We start from the raw sequence: 25,527 nt of genomic DNA on the forward strand, positions 1-25,527 counted from the left end.
TATATAATTACAGGTTAATATTATTCAGAGGTGAAACGTCTAATGAATTTAACGATGTTTATACAAAAGTGCTCAATATCAAAATAGAGCAAGATATACTTTTTATTTATTTTTACATTAGTTAAGGATTTAACCTTTGCAAAAACGACATCACCTGACGACGTTTCTAGTTACTTATAACTAGTTGAGTGAAACATACTCATGATTGTGTAGCGACACCTAAATGTTTATATAAAAATATACACACACACACACACACACACACACACACACTCGCATCCAGTGCGAAACTCCAATAACTAGGAAATTACTCTTGATATTTTTTTTTAATTATTATTACTACAATGAGTTAAAATTTAAAATTTGGTCAAATTAATTAAATTAATTACAAATAAATCGAGAAGGAAGAGAAAATAATACTAATAATAAAAGGAACGTTCGCTGTTTTCAAAGTAAAATATTTCATTTTAAAACGTGAGAAGAAAGGAAAAAGGAGGAGATAATTCAATCTAACTTTCGGTTTATTTATAATCATGGTTACCCCCCCCCCCCACACTTGTTTTTGTTTTTTTTGCCTTCACGAATTTACATGATTTGATTCGGGGTGAGATCTGTAGCAAAATTAAATTCAAACAATTAGAGATTTTTTTTTTTTTTTTTTTTTTTACGTAGGTTAATCCCACAGAGTAAATGAGTAAAGTCAAAGAGACGAAAAAATATCGAAAGAATGAAAAGAATACCATAATCAGTCAAAATGCGTTCACACTATGATGAGTTTGTGCCTAATTTCTAAGTGGCATTTTTACTGGTGAATAATATAAAGTGTAGTATCTGTTTTTGCATTCTGGCAAAAAAAAAAAAAAAAAAAAATCGACTTGCTGAGTTGTCCGACCTTTTGGATCGGAATGAAGTGGTTTCTGTTCAATTCTATAAGGCCATCTTTCTTACCAACCATTAGCTTTTCTTTGGATATTGGTTTATCGCCGGTCGCCTGAAGCGCGTCAACTTGTTAATTTTAATGGTTTTTTTTTCGATCATTGCAATTTTCGTGCTTACCCAAAGACTCCACCTATGTTCATCAGTTTTAGCGGGGGGGGGGGGGCTTTTTTCTTTTTTTTTTTAAATTTTTCGACTACTTTTTCAGAGTGTTTACATGTAATCGCCTAAAAAAGTAGCATTTAATTGGAAAGGGGATAACTGAAGACATTAACATACAAATGTATGTGTTTTGTGGGGGGGGGAGGGGGCGATTTTTACCCGCATCTCTCAGCAGGCAGCGCTGCCAATTCAAAAATAATAATGATATTCTATTTCTTTTTCGCGCGATTAAATCATCATCATCATCATCATCATCATCATCATCATCATCATCATCATCATCATCATCATCACAATAATAATAATAATAACAATAATAATAACAATAATAATAATAATAATAATAATAATCACCATCATCATCATCATCATCTTTTTTTCTTATTATTATCGTTCCATTGATAGCGCGCAAGCTATGGGTCAAATATTGCCCCCAGTATTTTTTTTTTGTTTTTTTTGTTTTAATATTTTTGGTCCAGCTATTGTTCTTGGCCTTTTTAGTTAAGAGCGAAGTCTGATATTACACTTCGTCTTCTATCCTCAGCCAGTAAAAAGAGAAATCCTGTTAGACTAAGGCAATATATTATATATATATATATATATATATATATATATATATATATATATATATATATATATATATATATATATATATAGTCTTTGAAGTTTTTAACATTTGAAACCATACAAAAATTTACTTTTTATCATTCGTTAAAAAAAAAAAAAAAATCTAGTCAGTAAGTCATTTAATCACCTGCAATCACTGCATCAACTCTCTCGAATTTACTATAATACCAGTTTTATTTTTTTATTTTTCAAGGGATCATCAGTTGTTTACCATGAAACACTGTTTCGGGGATTTATATATATATAATGTCCCAATCAAAACAATCAAAAATGCCTTTTTGGGGTTGCTGAATTTTCCCCACATGACAAACTGACTTTATCTAACTCTGCCCTCGTGGCGAAGCAAAGCCCGTAAATAAGGGCACGGTGTTTACCTTCCAAAATCTGAAAGTGACTTTGAAGCCTTTAAACTGTCGTCGAGAAAATCATTTTTGACTTGAATTAAAATTTAAAAGGTAGTTCATATTTGGTCATTTGTTAAGATTTTTTTTTCTAAATAATAAATATTATTTAGGAAAGCCCTTCTTAACATAGAGAGGGGGCTTGTACTTTCACCTAACAATTTAATAAACAAAGGATATCGTAAAAATCAATTGAAAACGAGGGAGCAACCGGAAGTGAAGTGGAACCAGCAATCGTAAAAAATAACCGCATGTTTTTCTCCTAAACAAAATAAAGGTATTAATTTTCGAACGCGCCCCTGTCATATGAAAGAAACCAATTTATTTCTTTTTGCGGATTTGATGGAAGGTTTTATACAAGTTTATTTGACTTATCTCCCCTTTCTTTGCACCCCCCCCCATACATACACACAAAAACGGATTATGTTAATTTAAAATAATCTCTTTCCCCCCCCCTCTCCTTCCCTCCCTCAAAAACGCAGTTTTATTTAATTATAAATTAATAAAACAGCAAATAATAAAATTATTGGATTAATTGACGATCGTTTAAAGAATATCATATTCTATCATTCTTTTATTCTTGTACTTTGGCGTTTTTCCTTTGTTTACGCTGTTTACGTTTTCATGGGCAATAACTCCGCGCACAAAATATTTTGAAATACAATCTTGCTTTATAGGCCAAGGCCATCTAAAATAGTTTATTTTAATCAAGGCTGGCCAACCTATGGCGCGTTGAACTATTGCATATGGCTCATTGAACACCAGAGACCAAGAAAATAAATAATATATGCATAATTATGTAAAAGAAATATAATCAAAATAATAATTTTTTAAAAAATGTCGATAAGAATAATTCTAATTTGCATTTTTTTAAAAATCTGTTTTTCATCCAAAACAAGACATATTGCCACTTGGAATGTACGGCACTTCTATTTGGGATCGTGCCTGATTGGGGGACTGTCGGGAGTTGAGCAGCGAGATGTCTGTCTACATTACATTTAAACTTTTGCATGTCGGTACAGTCAGGGAAGCAGCAAACAGGAATGGAATTCCAAGTGTAGTAGTCGGTGGGAAGAAACTGTTAGAGTAGAAGGTTTTCTGGTAGCTAGGAACCGCAACAATGAAGGGGTGGGATTTTGCTTCTTGTTGAGTTATATGTATGCCAAGTGGCACAAATGTTATGGATCCATCACAGTACACCTCATTAAAGCACTTATAGAACAGGCACAGGGATGCGGCAGAGTGACGATAGGAAAATCTTTTTTTATAAAAAAAAAAAAAAAAGCAACAAAATGTATTCATTTAAGTTATCTACACTGTGGGATGTAGATTGATAAACGTTTAGACAGTCAAAATGAAGAAAGGAGTTAAGTAAGAAAGTTCTTTAACTACCGGAAGTTTTCAAGTAGTTTACCTACAGGTTAAGAAAGTCGGTGTTTGCCAGTCCAGTAGACAAAGGCAGGAATCAGAAAAGCGATGTCTTTCTTCATTGCTAGGAAACTGTCCGGAGTTGTTGGCATCAATATGCTCCGAATGCTTATTGGTCAGAGTGTGGCCAAATATTCTAACAGGGACTGTCCTCTGAGAGAAGAAATAGAGAAATAGATGTGATCGTTTATGATTGTTACAGAGTTCTTGCTATGACTGTTTTACAAAAACGAACATAAGAATTGGAGCTCAGTCAAGCATTTTCCATGGAAATAATGAAGAGACATTGCTAATTTCTCTCTACTCTGTCGAATAGAAAGAAATTAGCAAAGTCTCTTCTGTGAGAAGAAGGTTGTAAGAACCCTGCCTCTCCCCACTAGATTTCAAAGGCAGAAAGAGCGCTCTATGAGGCACTTCCCCAGATGTAGTAGCAGCATTTTATCTGAAAACATCTCTGACTCTTATATAGGTAAAGGATTGCAACTGGAGTTAGCTACTTTTTGGAGGAGTGGAATGATTCAATCATTTTTCCAGTAACCTTGGCAACAGACTGGATATGTCTTCCACTTTAGATCTGGATAGAAAGTCAGCTCTGAAAGTTTATAAAAACTGGGGGCTTCTTCAAAGAAAGAGCGATTCATTTTGATTTGAGAAAAACAAAGATTCAAGCATTGGTGGTGAAAGAGAAACTTGGTTTAGAAAAAATCGAAAGTATCAAAAGCTACTTTTAAATCCAGTGCATATCGTGCTCCAGGTTAAAAAGAGAAAGTCGCAGAGATCTTGATCACCAAAGCTTTCCTGGGCTTCATGTTGCGAGTGAAACAGTCGCATTTCTGAGTGATTTTTCCAAGTGACGACTATAAATAATAAAATGCCTATCTTTTTTGCGATTGTGTTGTATTTTTTTTTTTTTTTCACTGACAATCTTCCAAAGCTCAATACTGTATGAAAAATGTTTTTTAATCATTTTTTTTAATAAAACGAACAAAATAAAATTATTTAAACAAGAAAAGTTCAATAGAACTATATATATATGTATATATATATATATATATAGTAATTTATAAAATATATATGGCGATTAAGCTACACTGAATATTCTGCGTTTCATTCAACTATAGGATTCGTCAGGCTTATGCGCGAATTCTGTCGTTGTTTCTTGTTTTTATATATGTTGAGGATTTGTAGTTGGCCAATCAGCTTTCTAGTCTCCACCGCGCCCCTTCCTATCAGCCAATGGGCATGCATTTTATCAAACAAAGGATCTGTTTTAGAACTAGGTTAGTGGTTTTAGGTGGCCGTTCTCCTTTTTTATTTTTTTTATTTTATTTTATTTTTTTTTTTTCGACATAAAATTCAGTGCATATTTAGAATTTCACTTATTTATTTAAAGAAAAATCTGTATAGTGTACATACTCATTACAGAACGATGATGTCATATTCCAAAAATCACGTGTGTTTAGCTAGTAACTTTTCTGTTTGGTTAGTAAACAAAAGTATTTAGTTGCAAAAGGTCAACTAAAGATAAATGTGTCCATAGAACACTGTCTTTGAGGTGCTGCCGTAGACAGTTGTGAAACAGTTGTTCGAAATGAGATTACTTTAACTACTTTTATGATATACAATTAATTTAAAGAAAAATAGATTTGGAAGTCAATTTTATACTTAAGGCAAGAATTAGTACACTGTGCAGTACATCCTCAGACGTGACAGCAATTTTCTATCTTAAGACATAACTGATTCTTGTATAGAAAATCATATTTGGATTACAGTAGAAAGATCCGATCATTTTTCTTGCGAATTTGACAACAGACCGAATATGCATCTTCCATCTGGAGGGAAAGTCAGCCGAAAGAGCTTATTAAAACAAGGGAGAGAAACATTCATTTCAACTGCTTCAAAAACATAAATCTGAGTGTTGGTGTTGAAAGGAGGGAAGTTTGATTTTAAAGGTGTTAAATGCAACAAGTTACTTTTTCTCCCAAAAACAGAGTCGGCAGTGTCTTGATCAGCAGTGCTCTTTGAGGTGCAGCCATAGGCATTGGATAATTCATGTAGATGTCAACAAACACTTTCAGATAAATCATTAATGACGACCGGGAAGAGACAAAACCATTTTCTGTTTTACAAACATCCAGACTAAATCAACTTCATTAGAAAAAGCAAGCAAGCAAGTTTTTTTTTTTTTTCAAATTTCACTTGGAGGTCGATTCAGAATATTATTACAAAAAGTTGACAAAAAAGAAAAAAATCGTTTCTTAAATAATAACAAAATATTGAAAATCTTGAATTAATAAAAAAAAAAAACAGGTTTCTGTATTTTTGGGATGAGGATTGGTTATTCATATTATTTGGATTCTTTGGACTACTGTTCTCATCTTGAGTGTTCTTCTCGCAATGTTTCAGTCGATGTAACCTCCGACCATCTTCATGTGTATCTTGTTGAGGCCAGGAATTTGTATGGAATCTCAAATGGAGGTAGTGTGCTCTTGTTCCATCAGCAACGATTGGTTTGAAGTTCCGATTAATTTGCAACTGTATTTTTAGTGTTCCCTCACTGAGGATTGAACCTTCAACTTCCAGAAGAGTGAAATTTTCTATTGAATTTTGTCATGTACACTATTCACTAGGCTTTTGTGGACAATTCTAACATGAAGTTTAGGATATTTAAACCCATTTTGTTTTTTTATAATTTTAATTACTTATCACAATATAATACTATTTAATATTACATAATGTTACTTTATAAGTAAAAAGGTCTCGGGCAACGCTAGGGACCTTGCTCCGATAGATGAGGATGAGGTATGGTTGGAGGGGGGCAAAGAAACAAATTCTACTCTTCCATTTTTAGATTTTTCTTGTTTCCAAGACTTCTTCATGTTTTCTTACTTCCGTTTATCGTAAACCAACATTTACCGGCCTCTATACGCGTCGACACTCATTTTGTCCTACAAACCAAAAATTTAATTTAATCAAGATCTTAACGCATAGAGCCTTGATGATTTGTTCCGAAGCCAATCTGGATGACGAGCTTAAATTCATTACTAAGACCCTTAGACATTGTTGAATCTACTATTGATAAGAAAGTTTCCAATTTTTATAAATCTAAAGTAACTGAAGAGTTGGAACAATTACATTGAAAGCATTGCCAGGGCTGCTGCTAAGAAGGTAGACTCTCGCTACCATGCTAGAAAACTACTAACACCCAAAAGTATCCTGTACCTCTATAAGGTCACCATTCGCCCATGTATGGAGTATTGCTGTCACATTTGGGCTGGTGCATCTGCTACTAGTCTCTCGCTCCGAGACAAGGTTCAAAAGAGGTTCAAAAGAAAGTCGCCAATCTGATAGGCCCTGAACTGGCATCTAAGCTTAAGCCTCTGTCCCATCGATGAAATGTTGCATCCCTCTGCCTGTTCTACAAGTATTTTAATGGTGAATGCTCTGGCGAAGTGCAGACACTTGTGCCCCCACGATGTAGACACCCTCGACAAACCCGACAGGCAGCTAAATCCCACCACCACACAGTAGAGATCCCTAGATGCATCGAACCCACATGTTATTTTTCAACTAGACCTATGTTGTCGTGCATTTGCAAAGATGTTCTCCTCCTCACCATAATAACTCTATAATTTAGTAGCATGGGTGCCCGGCGTTGCCCGGGTGTTTGGAGGTTTATGCTGAGCAAAAAAAAAGAAAAAAAAAAGCGATCAATTTTTTTAACTTTGACCCCTATTATGACCCCTTAACATTTATTGTTTTGGGCTCAAATCAAGTTATTAAGTTAGATCCATGTCCAAAGAACCTATATCTAAAATTTCAAGTGTTTAGACCCAAAATTGTCGGAGGAGTTTGGTAGAGTTCTCAAAGGTCAAATCGTTGAACTTTGACCCCTTAATAGCCAAATTTCTGGCCGAAAATCGATCACATCGATTTTTCCAAATCTCAGTAACCTGTATATAAAATTTCGAGTCTGTAGACTAAAAATTGACAGAGTTATTGCGTAGGGAAATGTACACAGAAAGACACACAGACACACAGACACGTTCACTTTTATAGATATAGATTTATTCAAATGTTGTTGCAGCATGTACTATGTTGGGTGCAGATTTCAAAGATTGGATTTTCGTTTAAAACAACTGGTACCATCAAATATTTGTTACGCAAAATTTTCACCTTAGGATGTTCCGAGTAATACAAATGGTTCTCTGATTTGCAAGCATCTTATAAATAGCCATACGTGTGTCACGAATTACAGTGCTGACATGTTAATGATCTTGATTGAGTTGCACTCACTCTTTCATCGGAAAATTCTAGAAGCCATTTTTATTAATCCTCGAGACATTCTCTTTGCAAGCAAAAGAAAGTCTCTCAGAACTTAATTTGATTTTGATGTAATTTTTTTTTCACACTTATTTTTTCATTTATTTATTTCTCCCCCACCCCCACTCCCCCGTCATATTCAGGACAAATTTTTTTTTTTTTTTATCGCAATTTTCCTCGATTTAGCTCTGTTGAGCGAGGAACAGAACCTGGTTAGCTAACCTTTACTTTTTTTTTTTTTTTCAATCATCATGTTAATTGGTCTATATTTAGACATAATTCAATTTTTTACCCCCCCCTCCAATTTTCATATATATATATATATATATATATATATATATACACACACACACACACACACACACCTGCACACACATTTTAAGTTACACTCTTCTGGAGGTTAAAAGTTCAATCCTCAATGTGGCTACACAAAAAAATACAATTGTGAATTACTTAGGACTTCTACTCAGTCATGGTTGACAGAATGAGAGCATGATACCGCCATGGATTAAATAAAAAGGTTTCATTCAAATTCCATGCGGATTCCCAAGTTTGAGAGAAAGCTTCCCAAGTTTGATAGAAAGCTTCCCAAGTTCAACAAGATACACCTAAAGAAGGTCGGAGGTTATATCGACTGAAACCATGTGAAAATAGCACTGAAAATAAAAACAGTAGTGTGAAGAATTCAAATAATATAAGAACAAACTACTTAATATTTATAAAATTACTTTTTTTTCTGAACACCATTGTGCTAACAGTTTTTTTATTACTTGATGGCAAATATTATTCTTAACTTTTCTTTTACGACAAAAATTGTAAACTCGACTATATTTGAAATTAGCCTGGGTGCCCGGCGTTGCCCGGGTGTTTGTAGGTGTGTGTTGAGTAAAAGAAAAAAAGTTGTTGCAGGCAAGCAAGCTCGAACCCGTATTGTGAAGGAGGAAAAGAATGTGGAAAAAAAAAAAAAAAACATGATGTCTTTGCCGTTGCGAAACCAGAAGTGGCGAAGGTTTAAATTAAGGCTAGTCAATCGAAAAGAGGGGACGACTTTTGAAAATATCAGCAAATAAAACAACCTCTCCTTGTAGAAAAGTGCCCAGTTGAGGGTGAAGGAATTAATGTTTTTAGCCAATTTTTTTTATATTTGTCGCCCAAAGGGTCGAGCTTCAAAACGATATCAATCTTGTGAAAATCTGTCATCTCTGTCGAAAGTTTTAGGCAGATATAAACATACATACATACATGATGGCAGCCAATTCGCTTTCGAACATTGTCATCACTTGATATAGCATAAAAAAGAAAAAAAAAAAAGAAGGTATATAGAAACACGAAAACATTTAGTGAGGGACTATACGAATGTGGCTTTTAAGCCCTGCTAAACTCTGGCATTCCTTAGCACACATTGTACAGACATATGCACCACTAACAGCACGTTCTTGCTGTTCTTTTCTATGCAGGATCAAATGCCATTTCAAACCGCCTGTCGTTTTGTACATTCGCCCGCAGTGTACACAGGTTAACTCTGGCAACTCAAGACTGCTTTGTGGCCAGCTGCACCGATGAGTAGACTGGTGACTCATCAGCCCAGCTCTGCTAAGACATATTCTTCTGCACACCTCACACTCCAGACCAATTTGGCTCCCCCTCCCATCCACGGCTCCTTTCACTCTCCCTTTCGCGATATCTGGAAAGGGAGAGTGAGAGGAACATACATACATACATACATACATACATACATACATACATACATACATACATACATTTTAACAGACAGGTGAGATTTATGTTATAGATTACCTTTCCAACCAACAATCTATTTTCATGTTGGCAAAGCTGGATGAGTAGCACTAGTATATATTTATAATACATCACTTAATAAGTCATGGGCCTTACATGTGGCATTACTTTTAATAATCCATGATTTTTATAAAGTATTAACCTTAAAATGATACATGTGAAAATTTGCACCCAATCAGATTTTTAGTTTACAAAATAAAATTATTTTAAGTGAAGCTATTATTGAAAATTTTAAAAACGTTAAAAAAATCTGATTTTGTGCGTTCATAAAACATTGCTTTCCGGTGGAAAAAAACATACTCTTCAAGCAAAGCTATGGGTTTCATAATTTTATTCAAACTCATCTCTATCACAAACAATGGCTAGGAAGTGGTATTGCTCACTTTAAATATAATCATATAAATAAATGGTGTTAAGTGCTCAAATTCAGCAGTTGTGGCGGTAAACATTAAAAAAATATGCGGCAAAATTGTTTTGGTCGATGTTAAAATAAAGTTGTATGAAATAGCAATGAAGTTGAAATTATCAGAAATGAATTCATCATTTTTACATGAATAATTTGTCAACGATAAAGTTGTTTACGAAGTGGGTGCTGCATTTGCTTATAGGCAATCAAAAAGCAACAATGTGTTAAAGATTCAGAACATTGTTTGCAACTGTTTTCAATGCAACAAAAAAAATTTCTTTCAATATGTCACAGTGGACGAAACATGGATCCATCATTTCAGTCTGGAATCAAATCGGTAGTCAGTTGAATGGATAGCAGCAAGTGAAAGCTGCCCAAAGCAAAGATGTAAACATCAGCAGGTAGGGTTTTGGTGAGATAACAGGAGTTGAAGATATTAAGAGGAAGGGCGTTCATCGTTTTGCATGTACAATTTGTCAACAATAAAGTTGTTTTTAAAGTGAGTGCTGCATTTTCAATCAAAAACAACAATCTGTTAACGATTCAGAACATTGTTTGAAACTGTTTCAGTGCGACAAAAAGATTTTCTGTCAATACGTGAACAGTGGACGAAACTAGAGCTCTGGAGGTATCCTTGATTTTATTTGATTCAGTAGCACGGAAGCGATAACTTTAAAACAGAAAGTTTAGGTGAATGACTTACAGTTTTATTCTTTTCAATACATTAAAACAAGACAGAGAGGAATGGGCTGGGCAGAGATGAAAGAGGGTGGGGGTTATGTATGTGGAATAACGGGAGAGGGAGAGACGATTTCAGAAAGGTAGAGCAATGGAAGTTTTTATGTAAAGATGTTTAACCTCTTGTATTCTGTTTTTATGTTGATAGGCAACGCTGAGTAGGACTGCTAGGATATATGTAATTATTTTTCTTCCTACAGGCACTTTCACCATCATCAATGTAGAAAGTGATAATTGCTGCTGGTCGAGAGATTCAAACCCAGTTCCAAAGTCATATTTCACTTCATTGGCTAGGACGTTGCCTCTGAGCCAGCATTAATTAACACAAGATTTAAGGAAAATTAAAAATGCCAAAAGCATGCATGGTAATAAAGCTGTTTTTATGTTGATGGACGTTTTTATGTTGATAGACGTTTTTATGTTGATAGACGTTTTATGTTGATAGACATTTTTATGTTGATAGACGTTTTTATGTTGATAGACGTTTTATGTTGATAGACATTTTTATGTTGATAGGCGGTTTTATGTTGATAGACGTTTTATGTTGATAGACGTTTTTATGTTGATAGACGTTTTATGTTGATAGACATTTTTATGTTGATAGACGTTTTTATGTTGATAGACATTTTTATGTTGATAGACATTTTTATGTTGATAGACGTTTTTATGTTGATAGACATTTTTATGTTGATAGACGTTTTTATGTTGATAGGCGTTTTTATGTTGATAGGCGTTTTATGTTGATAGACGTTTTTATGTTGATAGGCGTTTTATGTTGATAGACGTTTTATGTTGATAGGCGTTTTTATGTTGATAGACGTTTTATGTTGATAGACGTTTTTATGTTGATAGGCGTTTTATGTTGATAGACATTTTTATGTTGATAGACGCTGGGTAGGACTGCTAGGATATATATAATTATTTTTCTTCCTACAGACACTTTCACCATCATCAATGTAGGAAGTGATAATTACTGCTGGTCGAGAGATTCAAACCCCGTTCCAAAGTCACATTTGACTTCATTAGCTAGGACGTTTCCTCTAGGCCAGCATTAATTAACACAAGATTTAAGGAAAATTTTAAATGCTAAAAGCATACATGGTAATAAAGCAGTTCAGTCATGAATGTTTCATGTCGTTAGTTCATTTTTTTTGTTTATTTTCCAGACAGGGTTCAACTTTAATAATCTTACAATTATAAATATAATTATAATTATAAATATCTATATAGTAACATGGTAATTTGCTTTGACCGTTATCATCATCACATCCCTTAAAAGGAAAGTGGAATATTTCAAATGGCTAATAAACATTTGGATTGTAAAACAAAACAAAAAAATGTTGGTGTCGCTAGTCAAGAAAACCCTAGCCACATTCTGATTGGATGAGGAAAACCAGCCAGTGTGTGGTTGATACAGATCACCAACCGCCACCACTACCATGTACTTGTACAGTATACTACCTATATGAAAAAATATAGAAAAGAAGGTATTCTACCTATATGTGAAAAAAATGAAATGATTTTATATGATTTTGGTCTTAAAAACTTTTATGGACAAAAGTCTATATTCACTTGGATTATTATTATACTTCAGCCCCTGGTGGGGCATAGGCCATCCACAACTGCCCGCCAACGTCCACGGTCCTGGGTGATTTGCTCTAACTCCTTCCAGGAGTATCTGGTCAGCTTAGCGTCTGCCTTCAGGTCTCTTCTCCAGGTGTTTTTTGGTCGGCCTCTTTTCCTCTTTCCTTGAGGTCAGAGCCTGGCATATGATATTCGTTTGTTGTTTACTCAGGATGTGTTCGATCCATCGCCATCTCCTTCTGATCTCTTCTTCTGCTGGTACTTGGTTAGTTCTCTTCCAGAGATCTGTATTACTTATCGTAGTTGGCCAGTCGATACTTAGTATTCTTCGAAGGCACGAGTTTATGAAAGTCTGCACTCTTCCGACGGTGGTCTTTGTTGTTCTCCACGTTTCTGCTCCATACAGTCGTACTGATTTGATGTTGGAATTGAACAGTCGGATTTTTGTGCGAGAAATGATGAGGTTGGATCGCCAGATGTTCTTGAGGGCTAGGAAAGATGCTTTTGCTTTTCCGATAACCCTAACCCTAACCCGACGGTCTTAACGTCTGTATCTGTTCCTCCCTGCTGGCTGATCACACTCCCAAGGTATGTGAAAGTCTCAACCTCTTCCAAGTTTTTGTTACCCAACTCCACTGCCTCTTTGCTGAATGCGTTGATTTTCAGGATCTTGGTCTTGTTAGGGTGTATGTGGAGGCCAACTTGAGAAGCGTGGATGGCCAGTCTAGAGGTTTTACTCTGCATTTGTTGTTGTTTGTGGGAGAGACCATCAATGAAGTCAAGGTCATCAAACTGAGTCCAGAAGGTCCACTGGATGTCATCCCTCCGTCCATCTGTTGTCTGCCTCATCACCCAGTCAATAGCTAGGAGAACAAGAATGGCGATAGGAGACATATCTGTCGTACGCCAGTCTTTATATTGAAATGTTGTGTCAACTGTCCCCTGTGTACAAGCTGACAGGCTATTTCCTCGTATGACTCTCTGATAATTCTCGTCAACTTTTCTGGGACCCCACAGTGTCGGAGGAGTTGCCACAAGGTGTTGCGGTGTATGCTGTCGAAAGCCTTGAGGAAGTTCACGAAGTTGATGTACAACAAGGAATTCCACTCCAGGGACTATTCAACTATGATGTGTAGTGTGGCGATCTGGTCTGTACACGATCTGTTCCGCCTGAAGCCCGCCTGTTGATCCCTGAGCCTAACATTGACTTTTTTCTTGAGTCCTCTGGCTTGAACCTTCTGTAAGGTGTCCATAGGGATCCAGTCTTTGTGTTCGTTTTTCTTTCGCCCAAGCACTTCCTGGCATATTTCCCTAAGCATGTCTTTTGTTCCCTTCCGAAGGTCGTGGGCATCGGTGTCTTTGGTGGTAAGCTCCTGCCGTACTTGGAATATGTTACTCAGACTCACCGTTAAGGCTTCTCATCTGGTCTTTCAGTAGGTTGATGTTGTACCTCATCCTACCTTCTACCTGCCAGACGGTTCTCCTAAGTTTGAGTCTCGCATTCAGAAGATGGTGGTCTGATGCCGCGTCTGCTCCCCTCCTCACTCATAATTCTTGAAGAGACCACCTAAACTTCTTGCTGATACAGAGGTGTCTATCTGGTTCTTTGTTACATGGTCAGGTGATACCCAGGTGGCCTTGTGTATCCTCTTGTGGGTAAAAATGCTGCCTCCGATGACAAGGTCATTCAGTCCACAGAGGTCAGTAAATTTCTCTCCATTTTCGTTCATTTCTCCGAGAGCATGTTGTCCCATCATTTTCTCGTAGCATCTATTGTCTGATCCGACCTTTGCATTGAAATCCCCCATCAGGATGTTGACGTCTTTGTCTTTAAACTTGTCTAAGACTGTCTGTAGTCTGTTGTAGAAATAGTCTTTGTCTTCGTCGGCATGATCATTGGTGGGTGTGTAGTATTGAATCACATTCATCTTGATGTTCTCCTTCACCGTCCTTGAAGGATGCTGTTATTATCCTTGATCCGTGTGCTTCCCAACCCGTCAAAGCTTTCTGTGCTGTTCTTGAAAGCATGATTGCTACGCTTTCCATGTGTGCTGCATTTTCTTCTTCATGTCCTGAGTACAGCAAGAGTTCACCGGTAGCCAGTCTTGTTTGTCCAGCTTGCAGCCACCTCGTCTCACTCAATCCCAGCAGGGCAATGTTGTATCAGCGCATCTCTGTTGACACTTGTGCTGCCTTCCCTGCTTCATACGTGGTTTTGAGGTTGCATGTAGCAATGGTGGTGGTTGTCCTGGTCAATAAGAGGGTTTTCGGCACTGAAGCGTCCTTTTGGCTTTGACCATAGTATGTCATTCTTTCTGCAGGTTTTTGTTGTGGATGCTTTTGTAGCAAGTTCTTTTTTCTGGGGTGAGGGTGCTGGCCTCATGCCCAACTTTCCCTAGAAGGTAGGTGGAGTGCTCTTAGTCTAGCCTCTACCCGTCAACCTGTTCAACATGGGTGGCCCTGCCAGGAGATGAATCTCCCGCCGGCTTAGCTCTTGGGGTCATTAAAGCATGCAAGTTTCCCAACCAACTTCAAGGTTGCACTCCCTTTACTTGGATTACTAGTATATAAAATAGTTATACATGGACACGTGTTTAGCTGTATCTATGACTCATCAGCATGATTAAGTATACGAATGGTGAACCCAGGACCATAGAATCTATGATCAGGTGTGTATGTTGCATTACTATTGAATTGAAACTTGTTGAAATGATGTGTTATATGTATCGCTTAAAAATTATGTACACGTTTGTTTTTTGTATTAGTGATAATTTGATTTTGATTTATCCCCCCCCCTCTCCAGAGCAGAGGAAGAGTAGTCTCTCTTTGAAAAGTCGCTTCATATTTTTGGACATTGACAAATACATAGAGACACACACGTTTTATTATAAAAAAAATATATGCCTGTATATTTTTGAGATGAGGCTTCATAACTATTTTTTGTATTATTTGGATTGCTTGAGCTATTGTTTTCATCTTGGTTGTTTTTTTTTGTTTTTTTTTTCCACAACGTTTCAGCTAATGTAACCTCCGATCGCCTTCAGGTGCATTCACACTCTGGATGTTATTGGTGAATGGCGAAAAATAGCGCCAAGTTTATTTCTTTTTTTAATAAATCTGCTCTGAAGACACTCTAGGGTTACATTAGCTGAAACGTCGTGCAATGTTGCATCTCTGTGCCTGTTTTACAAATATTTTAATGGAATGTGTTTTTTTGGGGTTTTTTTATACAGGCATCACCACATTATCAAAGCCAAGAGGCCACTCAAGGATAAGGGTTAAAAAGTGTACAGTAGAAATTGGACAATATAGTAATCATTAGTAATGAAAATTCGGTAAATTTGTTAACTTATATGGAACGGCTCATCAAGAACTTGTTTACATTAGACTTGAAGACAACCATATTGTAGTCAGCTGGAAAGCAGGAAAACGTAAGACAATTCCACAGGCGTGCAGTTCTAAGAAAGAAGCTTTGTTCATGGAATCTATGTTTAGGTTTAGGCACAGATAAAGAGTGGGGGGAATTATTGATAGTGTTTTCAGCTAGACGAGTGTTTCTTGTAAAAGTTTGGTGAGGGGGGACCATAGACTGAAGCTCAGTCGAACACTTTCCATGAAAGTAACGATACATCAGAGACAAACTCGCAACATCTCTTCTGTGAGATAGAGGTTGCAGGGAAGAGAAAAGGACATCTCCTACGAGGCTACAAAGTCTATGTGAACTCTATCAAGGCTGATGAACTCGTTTCACTTGTATCCCCCCCTCGACGTACATATCCCCGACAAACCCGCTCAGTAATAAGATCTAACCCCTTCACTGTTGTCACTATATGCCAAAAAGCTTTCTATTTTAATAGTTTCTTCCCTCGAACAGCTAGACTTTGGAATTCCTATCCTGTTGCCCGGTTATTTAGCTGTGCTGATATGCAAAAGTTTAAATGTGATAAACAAATATTTGGTTAATCTTTCCTAGACGTGGCCGCAAATAATAGCCCTTTACGTCCAAGTGGGGATATGCTTTGTAAGGAGTGAACATGAAAAAAAAAAAAACAACCAAGATAAGAACAATCAAAATAATACAAGAAATAATTATCAATCCTCATCTCAAAAATCTCCATCTATATAAAAGTCAAGTACGTCCAAGAATGGAGTATTGCTGCCACATCTGGGCAGGAACTGCTAAAAACAGCCTATCCTGCCTTGACAGAGTACAAAATAGACTTCGCGGTTTAGTGGGGGATGCCCTTTTCTCTTCCCTGCAACCTCTCTCCCACAGGACAGACGTTGTGAGCCTCTTTGTTTTATCGTTATTTCCATGGCAGGTGCTCGTCTGAGCTCCAATCCCTCGTCCCCCCTCGCCAATCTTTCACGAGAAACACCCGTTTGGCTGAAACTACTGTCAATAATTTTCCCCACTCTTTATCTGTGCCTAAATCCAAACGTAGATTCCATGAGCAAAGCTTCTTTCTTAGAACTGCACGCCAGTGGAACTCTCTGCCACTTGCCTGTTTCCCACCTAACTACAACTTGGACGTCTTCAAGTCCAACATAAACAAACTCCTTAAGTAACACACTCTATCAAAACCCCCAATACTAATGATTACTACAACACTATCTTATTGATTACTGTACACGCAATAACCCTTATCCCTGAGTGGCCTTCAGACCTTGATAAGTGGTGACGCCCATATAAAAAAAAAAAAATATCAAAAAAAAACGGAATGGACCTGGATTTATTGTCTGGAATGTAGTGACATTTTTTTTAGGTTTTAATTTTTGTTTGCACATTTTTTAAGTAAACGTAAATAACCCCTATTATATTCTTTAATCTAAAATGAGTTACCTCCTCTTGCCGATTGTTTTTTTTTTTAATTGTATAGAAATGTAGAATGGAAGACGTACATCTAACTTGTTGCTAATGCTGCTGAAAAAATAATTGGATCATTGTACTATTGTTTTTAGATAAGAGTCATCATTTATCAAGGCTTGTAGGCCATTCGAGGGTAAGTGTTAGTGAGTGTACAGTAGTCATTAGGACAATAGTGTAGTAATCGCTAGTGGAAATTTGGTATAATTTGATTATTCAGAGGGGACAGTCCAACAAGAACTTGTTTACATTGGACTTGAAGATGCTCATCTTGTAGTCAGCTGGAAAGCAGGCCAGTGAAACAGGCGGGCAGTTCTTGGAAAGAAGCTTTGTTCATGGAATCCACGTTTATGTTTAGGCACAGATAAAGTGTGTGCGAAATTATTGATAGTGATTTTAGCTAGACAAGTTTTTTTTGTAAAAGTTTGGCGAGGGGGGGGAGCCATAAATAGGAACTCAGACGAGCAATTGTCATGAAAATAACGATGGTATCTCACTCCTAATACAACCTTCCATTTGCATTAATTGTATAAGAAAACAAATATGTCCTAGAATGGAGTACTACTGTCATATCTGTTGCTGTTCAAAATACTTGTTATCTTTGCAGAATACAAAAGTATTTCGCAATCTAGTGGAGGGATGTCCTCTTCTCGTCTCTACAGTCTCTTTCATACAGAAGAGATGTTGCTATCTTATCTTTACTGCATTGTTATATTTATTTAGACCATTAATGATAAGTTTACATTTTAAAATCTCAGAATAAACTAATAATATTCTTTTTAAAATTGTAGTTTTTTTTTTTTTTTTTTTTTTTTTTTTTTACACAGTGATCACCACTTATCAAGGCCCGGAAGCCACTCAGGGATAAGGGTTATTGCAAGTACATCACGTTAGTGAGGAGATTTTATGAAGTGTTTAATTAGGGGGGCGGTTCATTAGGAATTTGTTAACATTAGACTTGAAGACATCCAAGTTGTAGTCCGGAGGGAAGCAGGCAGACGGAACAGAGTTCCACAGGCGTGCAGTTCTAAGAAAGAAGCTTTGCTCATGAAATCCGCGTTTTGATTTAGGCACAGATATAGAGTGGGGGAAATTTTTCACAGTGGATTCAGCTAGACGGGTGTTTTTCGTGAAAGTTTGGCGAGGGGGGACCAGGGATTGGAGTTCAGACGAGATTTTTTTTTTATTCTTCTATTTTTTTTTTTTGTCTGAAAGGATATTGTTTTACCTTCAACTTTTGTTAATTTTTGTAAAAGTTTCGGGGGATTACAAGTTCGACATGGCGTTTATGTCAGGTGAGATGTAATTATACCTGTTATTTCTCCCATGGCCAAAACTAAAACAGGTTCCTTACCATCTGTCGAGTTCCAGCTCCGTCGTCGTAATGTTGCATTATTATGATTGTTTTTGAAGTACTCCCACAGAATATACTCCCACAACCGTAAATACTCCTAACCAACCCATCTAGCAGCAAAGTTCTCCAGATGCTGGAAAGTGTTCTACTCTTCCTTTTTTCTGACCACTGGCCTCTGGAATTCCCTCCCTGCTCCTTCGATTGAATTAACATGCAGAAATTTAAATGTCATGCAAACATATTGGTGCACAACGATTTCACTTAGGATGCACCTTATAAATCTAGCTCCTAAATCTTACGTCTCATTTGCAATACCTCCGAGAAACACGACTAGTTACACAATCCCACTCATTTATCGTCAATGTCCACAGATGCCAGAAGTTTTTCAACCTCAATTGCTTCTTTCCTCAAACAGCTTGTCTTTGGAATTCTTTCTCTGCTCCCTGCTTCCCTGACTATACCAACTTGCAGAAATTTAAATGTTATGTGAACAATCATCTTGCTCCACAACTATCTCAAAAGATGTTGGGGATAGTGCCACTCAATGGCCAGGACTACTTCATTTGCCCTTGATTATAATGCTCAGAATTTAAGCAATTGGGCATCGAGTGCTATTTTTAAAGTCTTCGGTATGATTCAACTAAGATTTGAACCCTGGTCTCTTGACCCATCTATATACACTCTTACCGTCATGCCAAATAACCCATTTAGAATGTCCATTACAAATCTGCCCCCTCGTCAATCAGAGTAGCTCCTTAATACTCGTTGGTAATTTTCAACCAATGAAAATCGTTCCAAATCCCAAAAAGTAACACCTAGGTGTGAAAGTAATAAGCTGATGTGAACTTAGAATCAACAGAATCAGGTTTTGACAGAATTTTCCAACCCTTTATAATTCTGGCCCACTAATCACAGTAGCCCCTTATGTCTCAGTGGCAATTTGTCATGTTTGGGTGAATTTATAGCAGTTATAAACACTGATACTTCCTTCTTCTCATAAACAGCAACCCCAGCAGGGTGGTTTGGTCACACAATGATTAATCAGCCTCCAAGACGTATTCAAGCAAAACCTTTGAAAGATTATTTCCGAACCCATTGATGCTAATAGGTCAAATAGAGAACTTCCTGCCACTGTGATGGCTGAATTGCAAAGTGATTCTGACGAACGCTAAAATGCAAATGGCTCTAACTGCTACACCCTTTCTTTGCTTTGTTGGAATTTGCTTTCTTAGTCACTTCCAAAAGCAAGTAAGTTTTCACAGGAACGTTTTAACTCAAAGCATTTTCAAGCAATGAAAATCGTTCCAAACCTCAAAAGTAACACTTATATGTGAAAATAATAAGCCAATGCAAACTTAGAATCTCATATAAGATCTTGTCAACAAAATCAGATTTTGACAGAATTCTCAAGGACGGAGGAGGAGGCAAGTTGAAAAGGAATCTCCAATGATTCATGTAACATGGCCATTACACTTTAACTGTGATTACATTTCAACTACTCCAGACAAGTTGCAAAGGAATCTTCAATGACTCGCATACAAGCTTCCTTCATCTGGTACACACATTCTTACACACTAACAACAGAAACAAATCACCGCCATTAATTTTCCCCACTCTTTATCTGTGCCTAAATCCAAACATAGATTCCATGAGCAGAGCTTCTTTTTTAGAAGTGCACGACTGTGGAACGCTCTTCCGTTTGCCTGTTCCCCACCTGACTACAACTTGGATGTCTTCAAGTCCAACATAAACAAATTCCTGATGAGCCACCCCCTTAAGTAAGACACTTTATCAAATCTTCAATACTAACGATTACTACAATATTATCCCATTGATTACTGTACACGCAATAACCCTTATCCCCGAATGGCTTCTGGGCCTTGATAAGTGGTGACTTCCATGTAAAAAAAAAAAAAAATCACTACACACAGCTATACAGATATTAGCAAGAACAAGGTAAACCAACACACACACACACACACACACACACACAATACCACACTGCCAAATACTCACATATATTATTCACACTATGAACATTTTGAGTTGTGACTACTTGTTCAACTTTCTTTATGTAGCAAGATCCCAGGCGATACCAGATGGTCTTGCTTTACAAATAGAGGAAGAGAAGGTAGGAGAGGGGGGGGGTGATATTTAATCAAGAAAAAAAAAAGAAAATTGTCCCTAGGACTTTATCAAGAAAAGAAAATAATAGATAATAATTGTTCTTTAAGGGTTTTAATTTCCATTTTGTACTTATGTAGCGATAAGAAGAGGCAAAAATGTCCATAAGAAATAAAATATTTCAATGGAAAAAAAAAAAAATAAATATGATAATGACATTCTTGAGTTTGGCAGAAAAACAATGCAGGATCGTTTTCTGGTTGAGTTTTGAAAGAACAATTCAAATATTATAGAAACAATAACTTGGGTTCAAAATGTCTGCTTTGGTGTCTGGGAGATGTTGTCATTTGGGTCCACCTGTTGTATTTAACTACCAGGCCACCACGCCAGTGATAAGTTGGTTGGATAGATAGATAGATAAATAAAATTGAACCTGGGGAGAGATATGGTCATGAAAGAGAGGGAGGAGGTTCACAAGAAAAGAGAAAATGAAGGGAATCTAGAGTGGGGGGGATGGAGAGAGAAGTTCACGAGAGAAGAAAAAGAATATAAGATAATGGGATAAAGAAAAAAAGAGGTTCAGAGGAAAAAAAAGAAAAGTAATCTTCCAATGACAGAGGGAGGAAGAGGCCAGTTTTATAAAAACGATTGTCTTTTTAGAATTAGGGTCTTTTTACTGGCTGGCATTGAGACGTCCACATCGCTCTCGCACTGCCTGGGGTGGGGGACAGAAAACCTCATAAGAGATAAGTTAAAAAGCTCTTGTTCTTAGCTGGGAAATTAACTAGATGAACTTAAGTTAAACAACCTGCATCACGAAGCTCGGATCAAAGAACTCGACTTTAAACAAGTGTAAAATGATTTATAAATAATTATTTTGTTTGGGTTTTTACGAAAATGAAACAGAGTTTTTCTTTGTTTCTCGATTGCCGGCCTGAATGAAGATACAGTTTATTTCAGGTATGCCCTGAAGCCAGATGATGAAAGAAATAGACTGGATCCAGCATGAAGCCAGAGTGACGGCCGAAATCGACAATGTTGCCACACGGACTTAGGGTCATGCACATTTCGCGTGCCCTGAGCAGCGGAGAGATATTTTCCAGTGACCGGTGAGAGTCTGGTCACGTTTGAGGGGTCCACCACTAGACAAGTAAGAATGTAGCCCTGCTGGGTTGCATCTATGGCCCTGCGAGCCGGGAGTGATGAACACGTCCAGAAGTAAATCACAAGTATGCTCCCGTGAACCAGGATAGCGACGGATGCGGCCCTGCCCCCAGACAACAGAGGGCATTAGGGTTATATTTATTAAACACAAGTTTCCATAAAGGAACACTTATTGAAAATAATTTTTATGCCCAATTTATATTAATTATTGGTGTGGTTCTTAGTTGAACTCAAAAGATGCTAACGTCGTCTAAAATGGCTTCTACTAAATTCAGGGATTACACCACAGCACTAATGGAGAAAGACATCCTCTCTTCTGCCTCTGTTCACTAGACAGCTGAGCAACGCAGTCTTTCACAGGAAGATATACCGCCCGAGAAAATACTGTCGGCAGCCGAACTGTATCGCTTTAATTCCCTTTCTTCAATGTTTAAACTTTTGGCAACCTACACCCAAGGGTGTAGGTTGCTCAAATAAATATATCGTTATTTATAGAAGGCCAACCTCCCCTTTAATTTGACGACTATCTTATTATAAAAATCATAAGAGTCAGTCCTACGGTTTACACAAAGACTAAGCCTCTATGAATGAAAGCAACAAAAAAAAAAGAAAAAAGAAAAGAAAAATGCAATATAGATTTAAAAAAAAAAAAAACATTTAATAGTGGAAATAAAATTATTTTTCTATCCCTCTCGTCAGCGTCATTATATTTGGTGAACGTTTTTTTTTTTTTGTTCTATTCTATTTTTTTAATTAATTAATTATTTTTTTTATTTGTTTCGTTTTTTTTGTTTTGTTTTTTTTTGTTTTTTTTTCTTATCTGCCCATCTGCTCTCCTCTTCAGACTTCGGGTGCGAATCGGATGGAGGACCCCCTAACGATTTTTTCTGTTTCTTTCTTTTTTCCTTTTCTCTCCTCAACCCATTTTTCTTTTATTTCTTTTTTTTTATTTTTTGTACAGCACAACGACGCCTTTAGTAAAGAAAAAAAAAAAATTAAATAAATAAATAATAAAATAACTGTTCCGTTCTACCCTCCCTGACCTCACTCACATTCTTCCTGTTAACCGTGATTTCGTGAATAGATGGGAGGAGGTCACGTAAAGAGGAGGAAGGAGAAGATAAAGTTAGTGCGCCTTCTGCGCCTATGCCGTGCTATGGCGAAACAGCTCTGTGTGTGTATATATATATATATATATATATATATATATATATATATATATATATATATAAAGGGACTTTTAAATTATTTGTTTTTGTTATTTAGAACAATTGTGTGCGTGTGTGTGTGTGTGTGTGTGTGCGTGCGCGTGTGTGTGCATGTATGTGCGTGTACGTGTGTGTGTGTGTGTGTGTGTGTGTGTGTGTGTACAAGATCTGTTGTCTTTGTCCGGCTTCCGAGTTGAGTTAATTCGATTAGTTACATTGATGCCGACGGTTTCAAATGATGCGGAAAAGCCAGTCCGTCGAGTTAGGAAACTCATGATAGTTTCGGCTTCGATCATCAAGCGAATACAGAGCTGTTTCGTCATATCACGCCTTCTAGGTGTGGCTAGACGGTGGTAGACGTTTCAAGCCGAGGTTATTGCCCTTGTGTCTTTATTTATTTATTTATTTATATTTAAGAAGTAATATTTGATTCTTATTTAAAATTGAACCTAATGAAAAAAAAAAAAAAATACAGAAAAATCTTTATGCTGTTGCTGTATGTATCTGGCTCGGAACGGAAATGTCGGGTTTGTATTACTGTACACATAGATTCGAAAAAGTTGTCAAAAAACAAATATATAACAAATAAATGTTATCAAAGGCAGGATAAGTTACTTTTCTACCAAACTGGATATAATTTTCGTGTTTTTATTCAATGTAACATGTTTATTCAGCTCGAAAACCATACAGTGTTTACTGATGTATTGGAACATTCAAGATGGAGTCTGATTCTCTCTTTAACACGGTAAGTTTGGGAAAAGGTGTTATAAATAAAAAACCGGATAAAATACTGTTAAAAACTCGCTCAATATATGTTACCGTGAAATAGGTTGACATATATTCGGCGGGTTTTTAATAGTATTTTGTATAGTTTTTTATTTATAACACCTTTTCCCAAACTTACGGTGTTTAAGAGGGTGTGAGACGCCATCTTGAATTTTCGAATACATCGGTAAACACTATGTTTTTCGAGCTGAATAAATATGTTACATTGAATAAAAACACAAAAAATATATCCAGTTTGGTAGAAAAGTAACTTATCTTGCCTTTGATAACATTTATTCGTTATATATTTGTTTTTTGACAACTTTTTCGAATCTATGTGTACAGTAATACAAACCCGAAATGTCATATTCCAAAATTCACATAAATTAGTAGTTTTATTTTTATAAAGAAAATCATTTTTAAACTATTTAAAGGGGTTAATCCATTTAAACCTCGCATTAATCATCAATGTGAAATCGGTAGCATTACAAGGCTGATCTCGCAAGTCTGAATTATTGTGGATTTATCTGCCCTTGTTTCTTTTTTTTCTTCTTCAAGATGGTGATGCGAGATAGATCATTTTTTTTTTTTACTAAAAATATTTGGTACTTGTAAAGTTTACTCAAGACATTCAAAAATTAAAATATCGAAAAAGGTTATATTGTACAACGTATCCGTTTTGGACTGAAGATCTCCGAAAAAAAACTTTCATTTAATTTGATCGAGTAGTTTTTATTTTACAGCAGAAAAACACGTTTTTATGAGAGCGCGTTGAAGTCAGTCATTATGAAATTTATTGAACACGACACGGGGAGATAACTCCAGTTAAAGCGCCGACACTCCCTCCCCATCTTTATTACTAGCTTTTCTTCTTAAAAATCGAACCTTTTGTTCGGTATCATAACAAATTGTGGGTTTGTATTACTGTACACATAGATTCGAAAAAGTTGTCAAAAAACAAATATATAACAAATAAATGTTATCAAAGGCAAGATAAGTTACTTTTCTACCAAACTGGATATATTTTTTGTGTTTTTATTCAATGTAACATATTTATTCAGCTCGAAAAACATACAGTGTTTACCGATGTATTCGAAAATTCAAGATGGCGTCTCACACCCTCTTTAACACCGTAAGTTTGGAAAAAGGTGTTATAAATAAAAAACTATACAAAATACTATTAAAAACCCGCCGAATATATGTCAACCTATGTCACGGTAACATATATTGAGCGAGTTTTTAACAGTATTTTATCCGGTTTTTTATTTATAACATCTTTTCCCACACTTACCGTGTTAAAGAGAGAATCAGACGCCATCTTGAATGTTCCAATACATCGGTAAACACTGTATGGTTTTCGAGCTGAAAACATGTTACATTGAATAAAAACACGAAAAATATATCCAGTTTGGTAGAAAAGTAACTTATCTTGCCTTTGATAACATTTATTTGTTATATATTTGTTTTTTTGACAACTTTTTCGAATCTATGTGTACAGTAATACAAACCCCAAATTGTTTTGTTTTTTTTTTGTTTTTTTTTTTTCGCTGTAAAACAAAAACTACTTGATGAAATTAAGTGATTTTTTTTCGGAGAACTTCGTTCCATAACGAATACGTACAATATAACCTTTTTTTTTTTTT

The 25,527-nt window shown here is 36.3% G+C and overlaps 1 protein-coding gene and 1 pseudogene across 1 annotated transcript; both read right to left on the reverse strand.

The window, feature by feature from the left end:
- Nucleotides 1–12,891: 12,891 nt before the first annotated feature.
- On the reverse strand, nucleotides 12,892–13,721 carry LOC145266694 (uncharacterized; annotated as a pseudogene).
- Nucleotides 13,722–13,943: 222 nt separating this feature from the next.
- On the reverse strand, nucleotides 13,944–14,330 carry LOC145266695 (protein CFDP2-like). The gene has a single exon (XM_080122620.1). It carries the CDS (start codon nucleotides 14,328–14,330, stop codon nucleotides 13,944–13,946), a length of 387 nt encoding a protein of 128 aa, XP_079978746.1.
- Between the last annotated feature and the right edge of the window lie 11,197 nt (nucleotides 14,331–25,527).

This window comes from Euprymna scolopes, chromosome 41 (genome assembly GCF_053919585.1).
Source record: "Euprymna scolopes isolate OS-2025 chromosome 41, ASM5391958v1, whole genome shotgun sequence".
In the NCBI taxonomy this organism is placed as follows: Eukaryota; Metazoa; Mollusca; class Cephalopoda; order Sepiida; family Sepiolidae; genus Euprymna; species Euprymna scolopes.

What these genes read in the sequence shown, in the direction of transcription:
- LOC145266695 (XM_080122620.1), bottom strand. Translation starts at nt 14,330, where the DNA reads ATGAATGTGATTCAATACTACACACCCACCAATGATCATGCCGACGAA.